The following is an 18,776-nucleotide window of genomic DNA, read 5'->3' as shown; positions in this document are numbered from 1 at the left end:
TCTACCCTTTTTTTGAATTCTTCTATCTCTGCAAGTTTTTGTGTAATTAAACTAGCCTTGGAGGGGCCACGACCACGTACATATCCAGTTATACGCCCTGTCACCTCAATACAGATGTCTTCTTCGGTTCGATTTACACCACTAGATTGAGCTTCTAGCTGTAACTCCTTCATTTTGCTCTACAATCACAGGTTTGCTATTATTGATATATGCATAAGAGACATGAAGCATTGGTATTCAGTTGAAAGTGATATTTTTCTTACCAGTTTTTCAGTTGATGTCTCGTCAACCATAGCATTCTTCTTTCGACTAAAATGTGTCATGTCATAAAGTTCAATTGGTCCAACTGTCCTTCCCTCCTTAGCTTCCTATTAGTAAAACAGGTCAAATAACCCAACCACACATCATAAATGAACTACTTTACACGTTTACTGACCCGGTCATCCTTATGACGTAAAAATGATTTTGTTCCAGCTGTATGGGCAGTTTGCTGCTTTGATCTGTTCAGCTTATTTCGCTCACTTAAGGCCTACAATTGTCAATTCTATCTCAGATCTAGATAAAAAAGAGACATTGGCAAAGTATATAGCAAATTAACAAGTATGTGCTACACATACCTTGAATTCTGGACTACAATAGTAATCGCAAAGGTAAATCCAATCTGATTCTTCCACATATTCTGGTCGACGTGCAAGAGCTTCCTCCTCTGAGCCATATTTTTTGAATAGCATGTGAAAATTATAACGTCGACTTCTATACTGTGAATTTAATTGCTTAATTAAAGCTGGTTTCATATGCTCTCCTCCATCATAAGTGAAACTATTCTGAATTAAAAATAGAAGGACATATCAAAATCAGAAAAAATTAATGGACTAATTTAAATTGCGTCTAGAAAACCAAAAAAATACTATGATAGCAGATTCTTACATTAGTAATTCTTAGCAGTTGATCTCTATCATCTTTAGGAAGCTTGCCCCATTTAGGTGCTTTCCACTTGCCATACTTTCGAATAACACAGCTTGCCTCTGAAATGTATCGCTGAGCACTTTCTCCAACTAGTCTTCCACTTATTTCAGAAACAGTAATGTTCACCTTTTTTCCAGCTTTCTTTTCATTTGATAGTGCAATATTACGCGTATATCCTCTTTTTTTCTTTTTAACGTCACTTGGTCTAGTAGATACAACGTAAACAAGACCATAAGTGCTAACAATAGCAGCCATGGCAGTAATTAGTTAATTAGAGTAGAATTACACGTAAAACTGACATACCTGAACCGTTTGACTCAAGGTCTTGCATACTTTCAGTTTCATTGCTTTCGCAACCAATAGCTTGATTAGATCCAACATGCTGTGAAGTAGGAGTTCCATCAGTTTGCATCCCAGCAGCTTCTTGTGATGTCATTCCATGCCTAAAGATTTTTCAGCAATCTGTCTACTCTCAGCTTGTATACCTGAATTTCTTGTAGCATTTTCTCTAGCAGGATGCACTAGGAATCCATAATCCAGCAATTTAAGCCACCATTATACAACGACATGTAAAAGTTGAATCAATTGCTTTGTCATAAACCAGTTTATCTAAGTGGCAGATTGAAAAAAATAATAACTAACCTCAGATTCATCAAATAGACGGATCCTAGAAGACCTTTTTGTTAATACAGGTTCAGTGACATTGCTTGTCTTGGGAATTGCACTATTTTTTGGTTCACTAGCTTGCTACAATAACATAAGAATGCGCTTATCAATAGTAACTAGTTTAGGATGATAATTGCTAGTTTAGGAAAAAAGAAAATATCTGGAAATGACTCTTGTTTCTTTACCTGACAGCTTACATTTTCTTCAGTTTGCTCCACAATTCCTCGCCCAGCATCCCGACTTTGTCGTAAAGTAAATTTTCCCTTTTTCCCCGGTCCAGCCATCTATCTACATAATCATATAACGCAAGCACCACCAAAATCGTAAACAACACAAGCAGCCATGACAACATATCATAAACTACAGAAAAAATACAAGAAAAAATTTGATTAAGAAATTCAATGAACAACATTGTTTAATCTGATTCATAGTCATCGATTTGTACAAATTGTTCATTTTCATCCTCAGAATTGAATTGTTGCTCAATTTCCTCATCATTATCAATAAAATTGTCATCCAATTGCCTTGTACGGCTAGCTGACAATTCTATAAAAAACATAGCACCAGCCTCTATCCTTTCTTCAGTTTGCACATCTCCTCTCTTCAAACTGACCAACTCAAGATTTTCTTGTACACCAATCAAATCTTCATGATACTCTTCTTGGTAAGCCTCTTCGTTATCAACCAAATCATCTTCATGCTTCTCAGGAACATCATAAGATGAGCGTGGACTAACTAACTCTACAACATGCCAATTACCTCCAAGCTTCATATCTTGAAGATAGAAAACTTGTTCAGCTTGGGATGCTAATATAAAAGGCTGGTCTGAGTACCATGTCGTCTGAGTACCATGTTTTTGACATGTTGATGCTAGTGATATTGCTCTGCTTGTCTACTTTGATTCCCGAAGTATTTCTCAAGTCCCACCAATCACATTTAAACACAACTACTCGATTTTGAGTAAATGAGTATTCAACCTCAACTATATCAGTAATTGTACCATAGAAGTGTGTTTCTTTATCAGCATGCTCCCCCTTTACCATAACTCCACTATTTTGTGTCTTTCTTTCTCTTTCCCGAGCCTTAATGTGGAATCTAAATCCATTCACATTACAGCCAGCAAATGTATTGACTCGAAAATCAGGTCCTCTAGCCAAGGACAACAATTCATTAGTACATTCTCCACGTGCATGTGTATACATGACCTACATCAGCCATACCAGATTCTTTAATAGTTTACTAAAATAAAAAGTAAAGGAAATTGACATGTTTTTAACTTCTCTTCCAATACTTACACGTTCTTCAAACCACTTTGAAAACTCCGAGTCTAGCCTTTGCTGTACGCTCGATAAATTTTGCTTTTCAAGAATTTGTGTATGCTCCCTAAATTTGTAGTAGTGGAAGTAGTTACATATTCTATCAAATGACTTTAATTACAAGCAATGAAGAACATATTATAGAACACGGCATAGATTTAGCATTAAAGTATATTATTACCTCATGTAATCATCTACTTCTTCACAATTTTTCAAGATGAACAGGTGTATTCTTTGCAATTCAACCTCACTTAGATAACCAATCAGTGCTGCCCCAAAGGGCCGAGCCAAGCTAGAAAATATAGATAATTTTCCAGCAGCTTCGTGTTTCTCCATATTTCGTTCCGTTTGATTAAACCTGGTCGGAACATCATGCAAATACCTGGAAATGAATGTAAGACATTCATCATCCAAGTACCGCTCAGCTATACAGCCTTCAGGTCGTGCCCTATTATTCACATAGCCTTTGTATTGACCCATTTTTCTATCCAAAAAAAATTCAGCCCAAGTTGTTAGAAAATCAGAAAATTGGAGGTAAATCAAATAGGCATTATTAAAAATAAGAGGCATGTACCTCTCAAATGGAAACATCCACCGGTATTGGGCTGGTCCAGCAATCTTGGATTCAGTGGGTAAATGGACCATTACATCAAAGAAATTTGGAGGAAAAATTTTCTCAAGTTTGCATAGTATTAAAATAATATTTTTTTCCTGCATTTCCAGCTCATCTAGATAGAGAGTTTGAGAACAAATTTTTCGAAAAAAATTGCTGATCTCTACTAAAATCTAGATACATCTTTTGACAGCATTCCTCTAGTTGCTAGTGGAAGAAGTCGTTGTATGAACACATAGTAGTCATGACTCTTCATTCCTAAAAGTTGACACTCCTTGGTCTTCACACATCGAGGAATGTTTGAAGCAAAGCCATCCGGGAACTTGATAGTGCTCAAAAACTGGCAGAAATTCTTTTTCTCTGGGCGTGATAAAGTGTAACATGCAGGTGGCATAACTTTAGATGTGCCACCTCCCGGTTATAGATGCAACTCTTCCCTTAATCCCATTTCTTTTAAATCCTCCCTAGCCTGCCATGTGTCCTTAGTTCTCGAAGGGATATTCATTAATGTACCTACCAAAGATTCACATACATTCTTGACAATGTGCATAATATCCAAATTATGTCTAATTTTATTGGTACTCCAATATGGAAGTTCAAAGAATATGCTCATCTTCTTCCAATTTGAACTGTTCTGCACGCGTTTTCTTTTCTTCTGTTGCAGCAAATCAGGTGCCTTGCCAAACTCAACTTGCTCAATACGAAGAAGTTGTTGGAGGACTTCCTCACCTGATAGGGTCCTAGGAGGCTGTCTATGTTCTCTTTCTCCATTAAATTGCTTTTTTTCTCGACGCCATTTATGATCAATAGGCAGAAAACGGCGATGGCCCATGTAACAACATTTGTGACCATTATTAAGATATAGACTAGTCGTCTCATCTAAGCACACAGGACATGCCTTGTACCCTTTTGTACTCCATCCCGACAAATAGCCATATGCTGGAAAATCGTTTATTGTCCACAAAAGTGCTGCACGTAACATGAACTTCTCCTCCCTGAAGGCATCATATGTCTCCACACCAGTGGCAAATAACTCTTTTAACTCATCAACTAGTGGTCTAAAGAATATGTCAATGTCATTTCCAGGTGCTTTGGGACCAGGAATAATCATTGATAGGAAAAAAAATGGATCTTTTAAGCATTTCCAAGGAGGTAGATTGTAAGGAACAAGGATAACAGGCCATCTACTGTATGAAATGCTCATGGTTCCAAAGGGATTAAAGCCATCACTAGCAAGTCCTAGCCTCACATTTCTAGGATCTTCAGCGAAGGACTTGTGATTTCTATCAAAATCCTTCCAAGCTAATGAATCAGCAGGGTGTCGCATCATGTTCTCATTATCTACACGTCTCTCCTTATGCCACCTCATATCCCGAGCAATCTCTTTGTTCACAAACAGTCTTTGCAGCCTTGGTTTTAATGGAAAATAACGCAACACCTTTCTACGTATTTTGGAATTTGGAGATTTATACCGCGGTGCTTTACATTTTTCATTTGGACAATGATCAAGGCCTTTATTTTCATTCCAAAAAAGTGCGCAATCATTTTCACAGGCGTGGATCTTTTCACACTTCAGCCCCAACTCACTGATGAAATTTTTTGCCTCGTAATATGAACTGGGAATCAAAGCTGTAGGAAATACTTGATGCAAGAACTTCAGCAACATATCAGTAGATTTACAAGTCCACCGATTCATTGTTTTCAAGTGGAGGATATGGACAATAAACGAGAGTTTTGAATACTTTTCACAGCCCGGGTATAGAAATTTTTCAGCCTCCGATAATAATCTGAGAAACCTACTTGCTTCTCCTTCTTTCTCGGTACAAGCACCCGTATCAAGTTCCGGTGAATGTCTCCAACTCTCACCAAAGTTAGCAACTCCTACATCATTTAATAGCTCCTCCATACTGTCAAAGTCACTATCATTGTCACTTATTTCTATGTCATCATTCTCATCATCAGATTCAAACCCTTCGCCATGATATATCCACCTAGTATAACTATCAACAATTCCTCGACACAAGTGATTAGCCATGACTTCCTTAGTTTGATCCTCAAAATTATTGCATACTTTGCAAGGACATGGCAGTTTACAATTAGGATCCTTGCCTAGAAAAGCAAACTTAATAAATTCATCAACTCCATCTAAATACTTGGGGTCGAGGTAGTTCTTAATAGACATCCAACTCCTATCCATATTGTTACAGCCCTTTATCCTACCATAAAGAATATGACCGCCACATTATATAAAAAACAAATGCAATGTAATATGAACTAAATTTAAACTCCTCAAATACTAGCAATGGGATCCAAGGTGTAAAACACATTTTTAGCAAAAATCAACCATCTCAAGTACAAATGCATTAGTAAGGCAACAAACTAAATAGAATCTGCAGCCACAGTATACATGCAAAAGTTTGGCAAACAAAAGATAAAGCAATAACATGAATAATCAATTTCATAGGCTGATTTTGCTAGCTAACAGCACATTACATGTTCAAAAAACATAGGATCAGGCATCATATATTTGTAAAGGGAAGATGCCCAACGCAGAAATAATAGAAGAGTAAAGCACAAATATAAATTTCAAGCCTGAATAATGGTAAGAAGGAACAGTACCTGAAACTCAGACCACTCAATTGGTTTTCTTTTCCTACCAAGAACAGGAGCTATTTGCAATCTTAGCACCGCTCCAGATGCAGCAGTATGTGCCTTTACAAGAACCTCCTTATATCTGGTCTGAAATGCAACTGGGAGAAAACGTCCAGTGCTTTTGTCACCAACCCTGTTTATCAAGAATATCCCCAATTATATGGTAAGCCACTAATGTCTTGTATAATTAGTGGTAGGAATTAAGTCTTCAGATTTAATTCTAGAGAGAGAGAGAGAGAGAGAGAGAGCAAGAGATTAAAGTATGTGAGTTTGATTGAAGCAATAATAATTTCTAGAAGATATTTTCATCTATCTCATGTGTCGGTTCATTTAAGGCTAGGAAACTGATTCACAGCAGAAATTTATTCACATGTTCAGATGTAAAATAACTCACACAGTCAACTTACTAGAGTTATGTTTTCTTTCTTCTGTTTTCTATTTTAAATGCCATTTTTCCCACCCTAAACCTTGAGATACAACCAGAAAAGTATATCTGGAAAATTTTTTTTTTGGCATAATAAGATGAACAAGTAGCTCCTCCAGTTTGAAATGTTTGATAAGATCAATCTTTTTTGCACGGCAAATCTTGTAAGTAAATTAGAGTACTTTTTTAAGTCGTGTAACTTGAAGTTGCCACTTGCCAGCCTGTTGAATCAGAATTTGCAGAAATAGTACATCATCTATGGCCAAATTTTGAAGTATATCGATTCCCTCGGATGGCTTAAGCCATTAACCAACCACAATAACGATATAATGGCAACTAAGAAGTACAAAAAAGATTAATAGCAAACGGTGCTATAAAGTAATGCATTGGTTGTCTTCACGATGGCTTATGATTCTGAGAATTAGTCAGAACTAATTAAGTAAAGGAAATATTGTAACGGAAGTTGCAATCAACAATGTCCAAGAAATTAGGGAGCTGCAAATAATTATTTTCCAACAAAAATCTAGGATGACAATGCCATATATGAGATATCAAAATGAAGTTCTTCTTCTTCTCTTTATTATTGCACTGGCATTTATCATTGTTTCTGCCCAATATATGATGTAGTACTACAAGATGTACGCTAGTGAAACATTTTTTACAATATCCCAATGAAAGAGAAACTTCCAAAAGTTGAGCCAACATCTGTACCAAGATTCTAGTCTATGCTTTCCATCATCTGGATCCCAATAGCTATGATAGCATCTAATAATCAAGAGCTGCTAAAAGATTTTGGGCAGAAATTTGCAAAAAATATTGTAGAATATTAGGGATTTGGAAAAATTGGGGAAAATGTATAGGAGAGAGAAAAATGAACCTTTCTAATGAAAACCTTGCCCTTTAATGCTGGACAGCCATGGTGATGCTAGTGAGAAGCCAGAGAATGGATTTGTTGTGTGGGTGAAAGTATCAGGTGCCGTGCGGAAGCTCTGTTTTGTGCTGATTCGCTTCCCTTTTCTCCGTCCTTGTTTCTTTTGTTTCTGTTCAGCCCGTCCACCGCCCCCTTTACTTTCTCTTCTATTCTCTTGTTCTCTCGCAATCTTCAGCCGCCCCCTCTAGCCGTTGTTTCTCTCTCTCTCACTCAGCGCTGCCCATTCTTTTCCAGCCGTAAACAACCCCCAGCCCGTTACTCCTAGCTCTATCCGCTGGTGGTTCTCTCTTTTTTCTCTCGAAGTTCTCCTCTCCTCTGGTTTTTCTCTCAGCTATCTCGCCGTCCTCTTTCTCCCCGTCTGTCAAAACCTAGCTCTCTCTGGTTTTTCTTACCTTCAGCCATCAACTTCCCCGCCGTTGTTTTTCTCTCTCTCTTGCCCCTCTTGTTTCCTCACTCAACCAGCCGCCAACTCTCTTGCTTCATCAGCCCTCCAGACCCTCTGCTCCCAGCCGTCAGTGAAGAAGCTTGTTTGTTTCAGCTCGGTGAAAGTTTGTGTTTCAGCTCGGAAGCTCTGTTTCAGCTCAGTGCAGAAGCTTGTTTGTTTGCTTTAACTCAGACCAAGTGTTCCGTTGCTTTTGTTTTCAGAATGTGTTCCGCTGCTTTGGTCTTTGCTTTGCTTTGGATATTGTTTTTGTTGCGCGGCACTTTCACTATGATTTGATCAAAATTTTGACTTCACTCATTTTCCCTCCATTTGATACCAAAAATCATGTTTTTTTTTTCTGGATTTGTAGTATGGTTTGAACCATAGATTTTAATGCTATAGTATTATTCTTTATTTTTTAACGAAAAATAAAAATTTTCATCAACATAGGTGGCAAAATTTGTTAATTTCATATAATTGAAAATGTACTTTTATAATTTGCTAATATTTTATACTAATTTCTTATAATTGCAGCACTTAAGAACATCATGTAATTGAAAATAATTAAACTCAAATTATATGGTTATAACATAGTTTCAATAAAAATAATCATTTTCCCAACATTTGAGACCAATCATCATGCTTTTTTTTATTTTTAATTTGGTTTGAAGCATAGATTTTATTGCTATAGTATTATTCTTTATTTTTTAGTACAAAAACACAAATTTTCATCAATATAGGTGGCAAAATTTGTTAATTACATATAAGTGAAAATATACTTTTATAATTTGCAAATATTTTAGCCCTGCAATTTTTTATAATTGCAGCACTAAAGTACATCATTAATTGAAAATAACGAAAGTCAAATTCTATGGTTATAACAGACTTTCATTAAAAATAATCAAATGCTATTAATAAGACATTATTGTTAAGTCAAAATCAAAGAAAATTTAGTGATGACATAATGTTATCACTAATTTATTCAAGATTATAATGACAAGAAAAGTTGTCACTAATTAAATTGCTAGTTTTTAATATTGTCAATTGCTAGTTTTTAATACTTTTGTGAAAATATTGATAATGGTTGAGAAAATTTTGTTACATTACTGCAAGTGATAAATGTACTTTTGTTCTTTTTCAAACATTTATTTTAATGTTTAATTTTGTTTAAAACTATTGTACTAGTATAGATTTGCAAGACAAAACTTAAGTTCTCAATAGTTAAAAAATTCATTACAGAGAAAACACAAAGTAGTAGTTGCAAAATGTGTATAAATTACAGATATTTTAATGTGTATAAATTACAGTTTATTTTAATGTTTAATTTTGTTTGAAACTATTTTACTAGTATAGATTTGCAAGACATAGATTTATGGGTAATTTCCTTTTTTTTTTTTTTTTGTTTTCACATATTTAATTTATGTTAAATACAAAACCTACCAGTTTCCCTTTCATAAAAATATTAGTGCAACACTTTTTGAATTTTACTTACAAACATTTATGTATTTAACATAAATTAAATGATTCAGAGTGAAATGCCCATAAAGAGCAGAATATTTGTTCATGTAATGGAGGAAACCCACAAAGAGTTGGTACTTTATGGGCCATTTCTTTTTTTAAAAAAATTTAATTTATGTTGAAAAGATAACCTGCCAGTTTTCGTTTTGTAAGAAATCAGTGTAACACTTTTTGAATTTTACTTACAAACATTTATAAATTTATCATAAATTATATGTTTGAGAGTAAAATGCCCATAAAAAGCTGGTACTTTGAATAGATAATGCTCATTTGCCCATAAACTACACTCCCTGAAGGCTATTTTGTTAATTACTTTGTAGTACTTTGTTATTCCTTTGCTAATACTACTTGGCATGTAGTACAAAGGATAAATCTGGCATAAATTTCTTATTCCATTGATAAAAAGACCTGCCTGCCTTATAACTATTGTAATGAAAGATATATCTTTAGAGTTTATAACAAATTATTACTTAAGTTTGAGAAAATTATAAAATATTTATGCATAGTTTATCAAGATACCATTCGCAATTTCCTAATAAAAAAATAGGGGCTAAATTGTAAAAGTTAGGGTGCCATAATAGAAATAATAAAATTGGTGTATTACATATGGGGGTTAAATTGCAAAAGTTAGAGTGCCATATTAGAATTAATGAAATTGGTGAATTACATATGGGGCTAAATTACAAAAGTTAGGGAGTAATAATAGAATTAAAGAAATCGGTGTACTACATATGGGGCTAAATTGTAAAAGTTAAGGTATCATAATGGAATTAATGGAATTTTTTACAACATTTGGGGCTAAATCGCAAAAGGTAGGGTGGCACAGTAGAATTAATGAAAGTGACTTAGAAATAAGTACTTTAAACAGTGACGATTAATTCTTGTCACTAAATCCGAATCGGTAGAGTAACAGTGACGATATTAGAAGTTGTCACTATATAGATCATTTTAGTGACAACGTTTTTCAAGGTCGTCACTGAAGACTTAGTTGCTTTGAGCAATTATGACAACTTTCCTTATCGTCACTAAACAAACACGTTTTGTGACAACTTTACGTGTCGCGACTAAAGAAGCTCTTTTTGTGACCACTTATTGTCATCACTAAAAAATGTTGTCACTAATAACTATTTTTTTTAGTGATCAGTGACGACAACAAAAAGTCGCCCGTAAATAGGCCAACCAATAGTGATGATGTTCTTAATGTCGTCACTATTGTGTGTTCTAACACTCCCGCGCTCTTGCTAAATCTTGGCGGGAATTTACTAGTGACGACTTTTCTAAGTCGTCACAAATGAGTTGGCTCCCATTAGAGGTTTGTGACGAGTTAGAAAGTCGTCAATAAAGGATCCCCTTTTGTGACAATTTTTTTTCGTCACAGAGAAAAGTTGTCACTAATGACCAATTTTCTTGTAGTGGCAACAACAAATCTGCCTTTTGTTTTCCAATCTAAACTTCGTTTCCGCACATGTCCTAGTTTGATTTTTGCACTTATACGTTCCATTTGATTTTACTCTAGTAGTATGTGGATTCGGTTTATGACTCGTATTCGAGTCTCATTGTGCTTGTTTGAATGTTTTAGGGCGTGACGGTGATTCAAGACGCTCTTTAGGCGGAAGTGTATGAAATTTCATTTGCTTGCTTGGTGAGTGTACCACTCACTTGCTTGTTACTATATGGCTTTGTTACCCTTGAAATTGATGCCTTGAATGCTTATTTGCACCGTTGAAATTGGTTCAAGCGAGGGTGTACTTGATCACTCTCACCCTTTATGTCTTACGTATGACTGTTTACTGTGTTACTTGAATGGTATATGAATATATTGGAATTGGTGTCGTTTGGACGAGTATCCAACGGCCATTACTGTTATCACTGAGCTCAACCCCATTGGTGGTCAATTGAATCGAGCCGGCAAGGGCTTGGTCGTGAAAATTGACGAGCCATAGGGACTGTTATATGGAATCTTGTAGTATAAGACTCTCGATTCCGGTATACTCGAGTATTATCAATTCTCTACTGTTTGGAGTTCGGGCCCGGTAGGGGTATGTTGGGTGGAAGGAATGGAAGTAAAGTGGGGTCTATGTTTGGTTGCGCTTTGTACATTGACGGAGGGTCAATGAGATATGATCAAGTATGGCGAGTGAGGAAAGGGGCTCTTGAAAGCCGTCCGTATCCTTTTACCATTGTTATTGATATGTGACTTTATTTAGTTTCCTTATTGAATGATTTGGGATTGATCGACTCCATGCATAATTGAACTTCCTTGCTTGAGTGAAAGTATCTCACTGGGAGTAAGCTCACCCTATTACTTTTGTTTTCCTTACAGGGGTTTGAAACTTTTGAGAGACTAGGACCTTTGGTTGCCGAGTTGAGCTTGAGTAAATACATTTTGAATAGCTCCTTATTGGGCAAAACCTTAAGTGCAATTTGATCCAACCTTTGCGTTTGAGTTGTAATTTGCAAACCGGACTTGTATAAACGTGTATAAACTTGTTGGATAACTGTTGTATGCTATTCTGACGTGTCCGGCACTGTTCATGTCGGTTCCGATTTTCGTTTCTTTTATTTTGTGATTTTGACTTGTTTGAGCGCGCTTTTATTCTCCCGGAACGTTTTAGATCGTGTTTAACTGCACCGTTAGTCCTGGCGAGAGTTGGGCAGACAGTCCGCTAACTTCTTTGGTTCACCTTAGGGGAAGGTGGGGCTGTCACACCGTTGTTTAGGGGTTGAACCAATTTAGTCTCCATTACTTCAGCAAACACACATTTCATCTCTTAAATTTTGATTTTCTGACCAATAGGGCAATTGATATTAAATCACTCATGGACAGAAATTGATGTTGAATCACTTAATTTAATCGGAATAAAATACATCAATGCTACGCACCATTTGTGAAAAGACTTGACCATGCGGGAGAAAAAAATTATCAGATTGGCCCCATTTCGCCATCCCTATGATACCCAATTATTCGACACATCTATCTACATTATTCTTAAATTTTGATTATTTTTTTGAAGAATTTTGAGTGTTTATTGAATTTTGTCTCTTTCAAGCGTTTTCATTAATAATGTGTGCCTATCACATATTTTATTTTATCCAAATTGAGTGCTTAATGTCAATTTTAGAACAAATTGAATGATTAAACATCAATTATTCCCAATTGATCAAAATCGAAACTTAAAGGACGAAATGGTGTTTGTATTGAAACAATGTCAGACCAAATTGATCCACCCCAAACAATGAGGATGACAAATGCATTTTTCCCATTTGTAATAAGTGTAACAGGCTCTCTGATCAATTTACTTTGGAACATTAAGGTGGATTGCTCATGACAAAAGCAACTCTGTTCCTTCTAAATCAAAAGTCATAGATTCTGTTGATTAGTACCTGTAATAATTTTCAGCCTGTAATTTGATGGCAGTAAGGTGCGTGTCATCCTTTTCAAATATTTTTCTGGCAAATAAAATTTTGGGGTGGGAACCATTGGCATTGCCCCAAAAAAAATATGCTCAACAGGGCTTTACCCTTTTGTATCGTCAGATACACAACTAGTTGGTCCAGATCGATTCCTACATGGAGAGTATTTCATAAGATAATTCATTCAAAAGATAGTTGCCAATGGGAGAGGAGCGAGCCAAGGCGAGGTTGGGTTAAAAGCTTCAGGTTCGCTCTTTTTTTTTTTCCCTTTCTTTCGCCCTTTATTTTCCTTTCTTTCCAAGGAAGCATATATTCTACTGTTCTAAAACCAATCCAAATGGGAAGAAAAAGGACTAGATCTATCTTTTGGACCTCTCCGATTGCCAGATTTTAATTTGAGGGAAAATGGACATATCCTTGGATCCTCCAGTTAATAAACGCGCCACAGTTTTCGATTATTTATTGTAAAGGACATGTGTGTTGATTTTTCTGTAAAATGTGTTGCTAGATATATACAATAAAAAAGTAGTTTGGCCAATGAGTGTTCAACAGGCACCTCTTAAATTTGTTTAAAAAGTATAATTAATTTAGAAATGTATTTAATGTAGGTCGTGTAATAATTGTGATTGCGTGTATCCTAATCATAAGCGAGCTATAAAATAAGTGCTATTACTTGCCTGAAGAATCTTTAAAAATATGTATATTCATTATAGATAATCCTAAAATTATTCCCATTTCGTGTATTATAAATTTTCTTATCCCATTGTTCAGTATACCGATAACTTACAAACTGATTCCCTTACGTACGTTCCTCTTGCAATTCCATCTATTAATTCACTTTAGATTTACAATCTGTTCTTCTTTAACAGCACATTACACCGAAGCCTCCTCCTTTCTCCAGACTAATAATAGCCAAAGCAGAAATCCCCATAATAAGAATAAGAAGTACATACTGTATTAGTTTCAATTCACGATGAAGGCAATGACCGTATTGGCAATGCAAATTCGCTTCCTTAGCATTTTCGTAGTCTGCACTTGCTGCTTTCTGAGTCAATCTGGTATTTATATTTTATGAGTCTGATTGACCTGTTCATATCCCATTAATATCTATGCTTGCTTCGTTGGTTCATGACTTTTGTATTTTTCTTACTCAGTTGTTGCATTTGAAGGAAGCATACCACAAATTTCTGAGTCCAAGAACTCACAAGTACCAGCACGTCCACTCTTTGATTTAATGCTGAAAAAAGCAAAGAGACCAAGGGGTAATATTTTTCTTCAGGATAGCACTTTAACTGTACAACCAAATGACAATTTTCCTCCCTATTGTACATTATCTCCCTTGATCCCAAAATCTCCAATTTCAACTGCTCCAACCCCCGGAATTTATACACCACTGTCCCTGCCTTCGCCAATGTATTATGCACCGCCTTTCACCATGCAAAGTCCTCCTCCAACTGCAAGCACACCTAGAATAGTCCCAACTCCACCATGCGCCCCCCCATCACCACCCACACCACAGCGACCACAGTTTTCAGTCTGGTGTGTTGCCAAGCCCACTGTACCTCCTACGCTACTTCAGGTGGCACTTGATTATGCCTGCGGTTCAGGTGCTGATTGTGAGCCCATAAAACGCAATGGATTGTGCTATCTGCCTGACACAGTGATCGCTCATGCTTCCTATGCTTTTAACAGTTACTGGCAGAAGACAAAGCTGGCTGGTGGAACTTGTGATTTTGGAGGGACAGCCATGCTTGTCAGCGTTGATCCCAGTAAGACAAATGTCATCTGTCATTAAATCTTTTTCAGAAACATTTTGCCAAATTGCATTTTGAAAGTTCCAAACAAATGGAGGAATTTAATTGCCCCACGATTAACTTGACAATCACCATATGAACGTAGGTAATTTAATTTTTTAGTAACTAGAAGTAGGTAAAATCCTAGCGTCGAAATAGGCAAATTAGGTTCAAATGAGAACTCAAGAAGGTTTTCTATTTAAATGCTACAATGAGCAATTTCGACATTTTCTTAAGGTGCACTGCTTACTGATTGGCTTTCAGCAAATGCCGGTTAACCATAGTAGCACCTAACACCCATAAATGTACATGTCTGCATTTATTATTTTCTTAAATTCCGAAAATTTTCCTGTTTATATTTACATTTCTAAAGTGTTATTACACGTTTTTTAGCACCTAATACTCATAAATGTATATGTCTAGATTTATTATTTCCTTAAATTTCTAAATTTTCCCTATTTAGGTTTACATTTCTAAAGTGGTGTTACTTGAAAAAGCTGGTACTCAATAAACACAAGCAAACAAAACTCATACTAAACATCCTACTACGGTGCACCATATAATTCGTACATGTCCCGCCCAACTCCATAATTCGTGGGTGTCAGAATCCCCTTAGGAATTGTACTTAAGTTCTTGCTATAATAGTAAGATTAAAGGTTGTTAGAACCGATTTGTGTGGGTCCAGCTAGTAGGCTTATAATAAAGCAATGGCTAAAGTATAGTGGAAGCACCTAAATTTGTCAAAAGGTTCTATATTATTAAGGAAGTCTTTATCTAGTTACTAACGTGGAAAGTTTAACAATTTGAAATTCTGGATTCAAATCGCCTTTTTTCCCTCTCATTTCTTAAACCTCACACTTTTCCTACTTACAAAAATGTGAAAAGGTTTTATATAATTCTTTAAAAAAAAAATGAGGCTTATTTTATGCTCATTAAATTAATTTTGGCTAAAATTCCAAAAATATCACTCAAAATTTGGTCATACATCATTTTTTGTCTTTCATTTATCACCTCGAGAATATCCTAGTAGTATCTTTATGATAAATATAAGACCATAAATTTAGAGGATGCTACCCCTCGCGGGTCTTCTTGCACATTATTGCGCGATTGCTCGATAGTGTTTATAAAAGAAGTTTCTTGGTGAAGTACCACAATCGTGATGATATCTAATGTATCTTCTGTTAATATCTTAATAGTTAGGCTCATGGTTTTACGATTAGTAAAATGTCCTAAGCTATATAAAATCTCAAAGATAGGTTGTGGAGAATATCATTAGTTTATAGTGTTTATTTTCGTACAGTGGGTACTTAAATTGGAATTTTAGTGAAGTCAGTGGCAGAATCAAAGTGGAGGCATTAGGGGCGTGGGCCCCACTGTCCCGCAAAATTGTACTAGTATATCTTGTGTTTTAGCAAATTTTCAGCTCTGTTCCCACTAAATTTCAAAAGTGGATATAATATAGGACTAATTTATGATTAGATGGAATTGGAATACTGACCAATCCAAAATCAAAAGCTTTTTTTTTTCTAATCATTTAGTTTACTTGGAAGTATTTATAATTTACTAATCATTACTCAAATGACTTGTCCGGACTTTTTCTAGTGAATTAAAAAAATACATTATGTTAAAGGTCTGCTCAATTAGAAATAAAGCAATTGTGATCTTTTTCAATACAACATGGGAAAAATAAAAAATTTGGATCCTTCTTATGACTAGTAATACAATAGGTCAATTTGCAATTTCAAAATGTTTAGTATGCATTTTTTAAAGCTTTTTATTTAAATTTATTATTTTATTTGCAAATTATGTTGGGTTGCATTAATCATGACATACATGTATCGATTTTGTATGTAAATATTATTGTGTCTTTAAAAAAAATTATCAATATATATTAATATTATTTTTGCCCCCCACTAAAAATTATTTCTAGTTCGGCCAATAAGTGAATCCACAGATTAAGAACCTACTGATTTTGTCAAGGAACTTTAACAGGAAAGTGACCTATGGAATTGTAACGGTGAAATGAACAGATTAAAGAATCAACCAACTTAACAAAATTCACAATAATTTGTTTTCCATTATCGTAACCAAAATTGTGTATTGTGTAGACACAATAGAGCAAATATATCGTGAATGCAAATAATTTTTCCTTCGAGTTACAACATGCCCCGTAGTCGTTACTTATAATTTTGGTACTGAGTGCATGGAAGGACAGAATTTTACGCAGCTTCCATCATATACCTTCCCAAAAATGCACCTAAAAACATATAAAATGCACATAAATTAGAACTTCCTCTGTAACGGGCTTTTAGATCATCCTAGACAGTCTGCACTGAATTATAGGTAGCAAACAAACACATTTAACTAATTTTATTCATACCTCCTTATGAATAGATGGATATGAGTATTTTAAGTTTTTGCATATGTGTAAAAATGAGTTATCCAATAATACCCATTTAATAAATGGTATGAAATGGATATTACTGGCTAATCCATCAAATCTAATTAAGCTATTTAGAATTGTCTTCCCCCAATCCTCCTCTCTTCCCCCACCTATTTTTTTTTTTCAAATTCTTCATTTTATCATGATGTTAACTACTTTTACTTCATATTATTATTATTATTATTTGTTGGTTTTATCTTATCATTTTATATTTTCTTAATTTGTTATCTTGCTCATTTTTTAGCATTACCAATTTATGACAAGTTTTATCCTTTTTTCCTACCTTTCAAAAAAAAAAATTTGTGACATAGAGTACGGATAGAAAAAATTGGTAATTAGACTCATTGAGCATTATAAGTAAATATTTAAAACTAATAATGGATGCAAAGCATGGTGTAAATTGATGACTTAGTTTGCAAAAATGAATTTAAATGAGTTTACAAAAAGTTAAAATAAATGGGTTATAAATAGGTAATTGGGTTACCCAATTTATTTTTTAACTTACTCATTTATACCCATCTAATTAAATAGGTATAAATGGATTGACTCACTTATACCCATTACCTATTTTAACCAATCCAAACCTACCCAAGTCACCCATTTTGACACCTCTACATTGAACCAATCAAGTATAGCTGCATATAGATTGTCTTCTACTTTAGAATCTCTCTCTATCTTAAAATTTTACCTTTCATTAAATTTTTTTATACTATATTACGTAGAGAATAACTTAACCATGAGAAGGATCAAATAACTCTTGGGAAATAGATAAATATTTATATAAATAATCTTAATTGTCTAACAATGAGCGACTATGAGGCATCTTTCTTTTGAACTGTTTTGGGGACAGGTGTAGGTGTAATTGTATAACCAATCAATTGCTTAGAGTTGCTGTATTTCTTGCAAAAATCATTTTGCACTAAAAAACATTGATGCGCTCGTATAAATATAATAATTGATAGATCGCCAGCAAAGATGACCATAGCCAGCCGATTTCCCTATTTTCGGACTCATTTTCCCCTAGGCTTCTCACGCACTTACTTTTTAGCATAATACACATAATTTATCTTTGGTTGTTTATCCTTTAACCGGCAACTATGAAACTCTCACACAAATTTGTCTGGCAGGTTACGATGAGTGCCAGTTCATCTACTCCTGAGGAATGGGAGGACCTTAGGATTTGGAAGTGGATGGATAACCTGAATACCTGTCTCTTGTATAAATTTGAGCCCGGAAAAAAGAGAAAATGAATGAATTGATGGTGTCTTATTCTGTGTAATTTGATTTTTTGTTTGTATTATGAATTTAGTAGAACTACGTCAAATCATAGTAAGTGATGACAATGGAATCTTCTCTTCTTTGTGGGTCTCAGACTTCAAAGTAGCATACGAAATTAGAATGAAGTTTGCTCTATTATCTTATTTAAAAGAACATACATTTACTTATACTTTCTTACTAGTACTCTGAACTTTACATCAAAAATAAAATTAATAATATATTTTTATATAATATTATCAAAAAAGCAAAAGCTTAAAAGTTCAAATAATTTCATTTTATTATAAATTTTCGTTAACATGTACTATTTTTGTCAAATAAAAACATGAACTATAATGAGG

At 34.8% G+C, this 18,776-nt stretch overlaps 2 protein-coding genes and 1 long non-coding RNA gene across 3 annotated transcripts; 1 reads left to right on the top strand and 2 right to left on the bottom strand.

Moving 5' to 3' along the window:
- Positions 1-419: 419 nt before the first annotated feature.
- Positions 420-697, bottom strand: LOC113696735 (uncharacterized). Its single transcript, XR_011817088.1, has 2 exons — positions 618-697; positions 420-529 (listed from the first exon to the last, which is right to left on the bottom strand). It is a non-coding gene; the product is annotated as an uncharacterized lncRNA (long non-coding RNA).
- Positions 698-3,979: 3,282 nt separating this feature from the next.
- Positions 3,980-5,758, bottom strand: LOC113696734 (uncharacterized). The gene has a single exon (XM_027216115.1). It carries the CDS (start codon positions 5,756-5,758, stop codon positions 3,980-3,982), a length of 1,779 nt encoding a protein of 592 aa, XP_027071916.1.
- Positions 5,759-13,763: 8,005 nt separating this feature from the next.
- On the top strand, positions 13,764-18,531 carry LOC113694500 (uncharacterized). Its single transcript, XM_027213321.2, has 3 exons — positions 13,764-13,982; positions 14,079-14,693; positions 18,288-18,531. The coding sequence occupies exons 1-3, from the start codon at positions 13,898-13,900 to the stop codon at positions 18,317-18,319; spliced, it is 732 nt and encodes a 243-aa protein (XP_027069122.1). The 5' UTR covers positions 13,764-13,897; the 3' UTR covers positions 18,320-18,531.
- The last annotated feature ends 245 nt before the right edge of the window (positions 18,532-18,776 follow it).

The sequence above is a fragment of the Coffea arabica genome, chromosome 6e (genome assembly GCF_036785885.1).
Source record: "Coffea arabica cultivar ET-39 chromosome 6e, Coffea Arabica ET-39 HiFi, whole genome shotgun sequence".
Classification (NCBI taxonomy): Eukaryota; Viridiplantae; Streptophyta; class Magnoliopsida; order Gentianales; family Rubiaceae; genus Coffea; species Coffea arabica.
The sequence above is the reverse complement of the archived record's forward strand: the minus strand, read 5'-3'. Positions and strand labels throughout refer to the sequence as shown.

What these genes read in the sequence shown, in the direction of transcription:
- LOC113696734 (XM_027216115.1), bottom strand. Translation starts at nt 5,758, where the DNA reads ATGGATAGGAGTTGGATGTCTATTAAGAACTACCTCGACCCCAAGTAT.
- LOC113694500 (XM_027213321.2), top strand. Translation starts at nt 13,898, where the DNA reads ATGAAGGCAATGACCGTATTGGCAATGCAAATTCGCTTCCTTAGCATT. An exon ending in CTGCTTTCTGAGTCAATCTG is followed by an intron (nt 13,983 to 14,078) that starts GTATTTATATTT and finishes TTTCTTACTCAG; the next exon opens with TTGTTGCATTTGAAGGAAGC. An exon ending in GCTTGTCAGCGTTGATCCCA is followed by an intron (nt 14,694 to 18,287) that starts GTAAGACAAATG and finishes TTTGTCTGGCAG; the next exon opens with GTTACGATGAGTGCCAGTTC.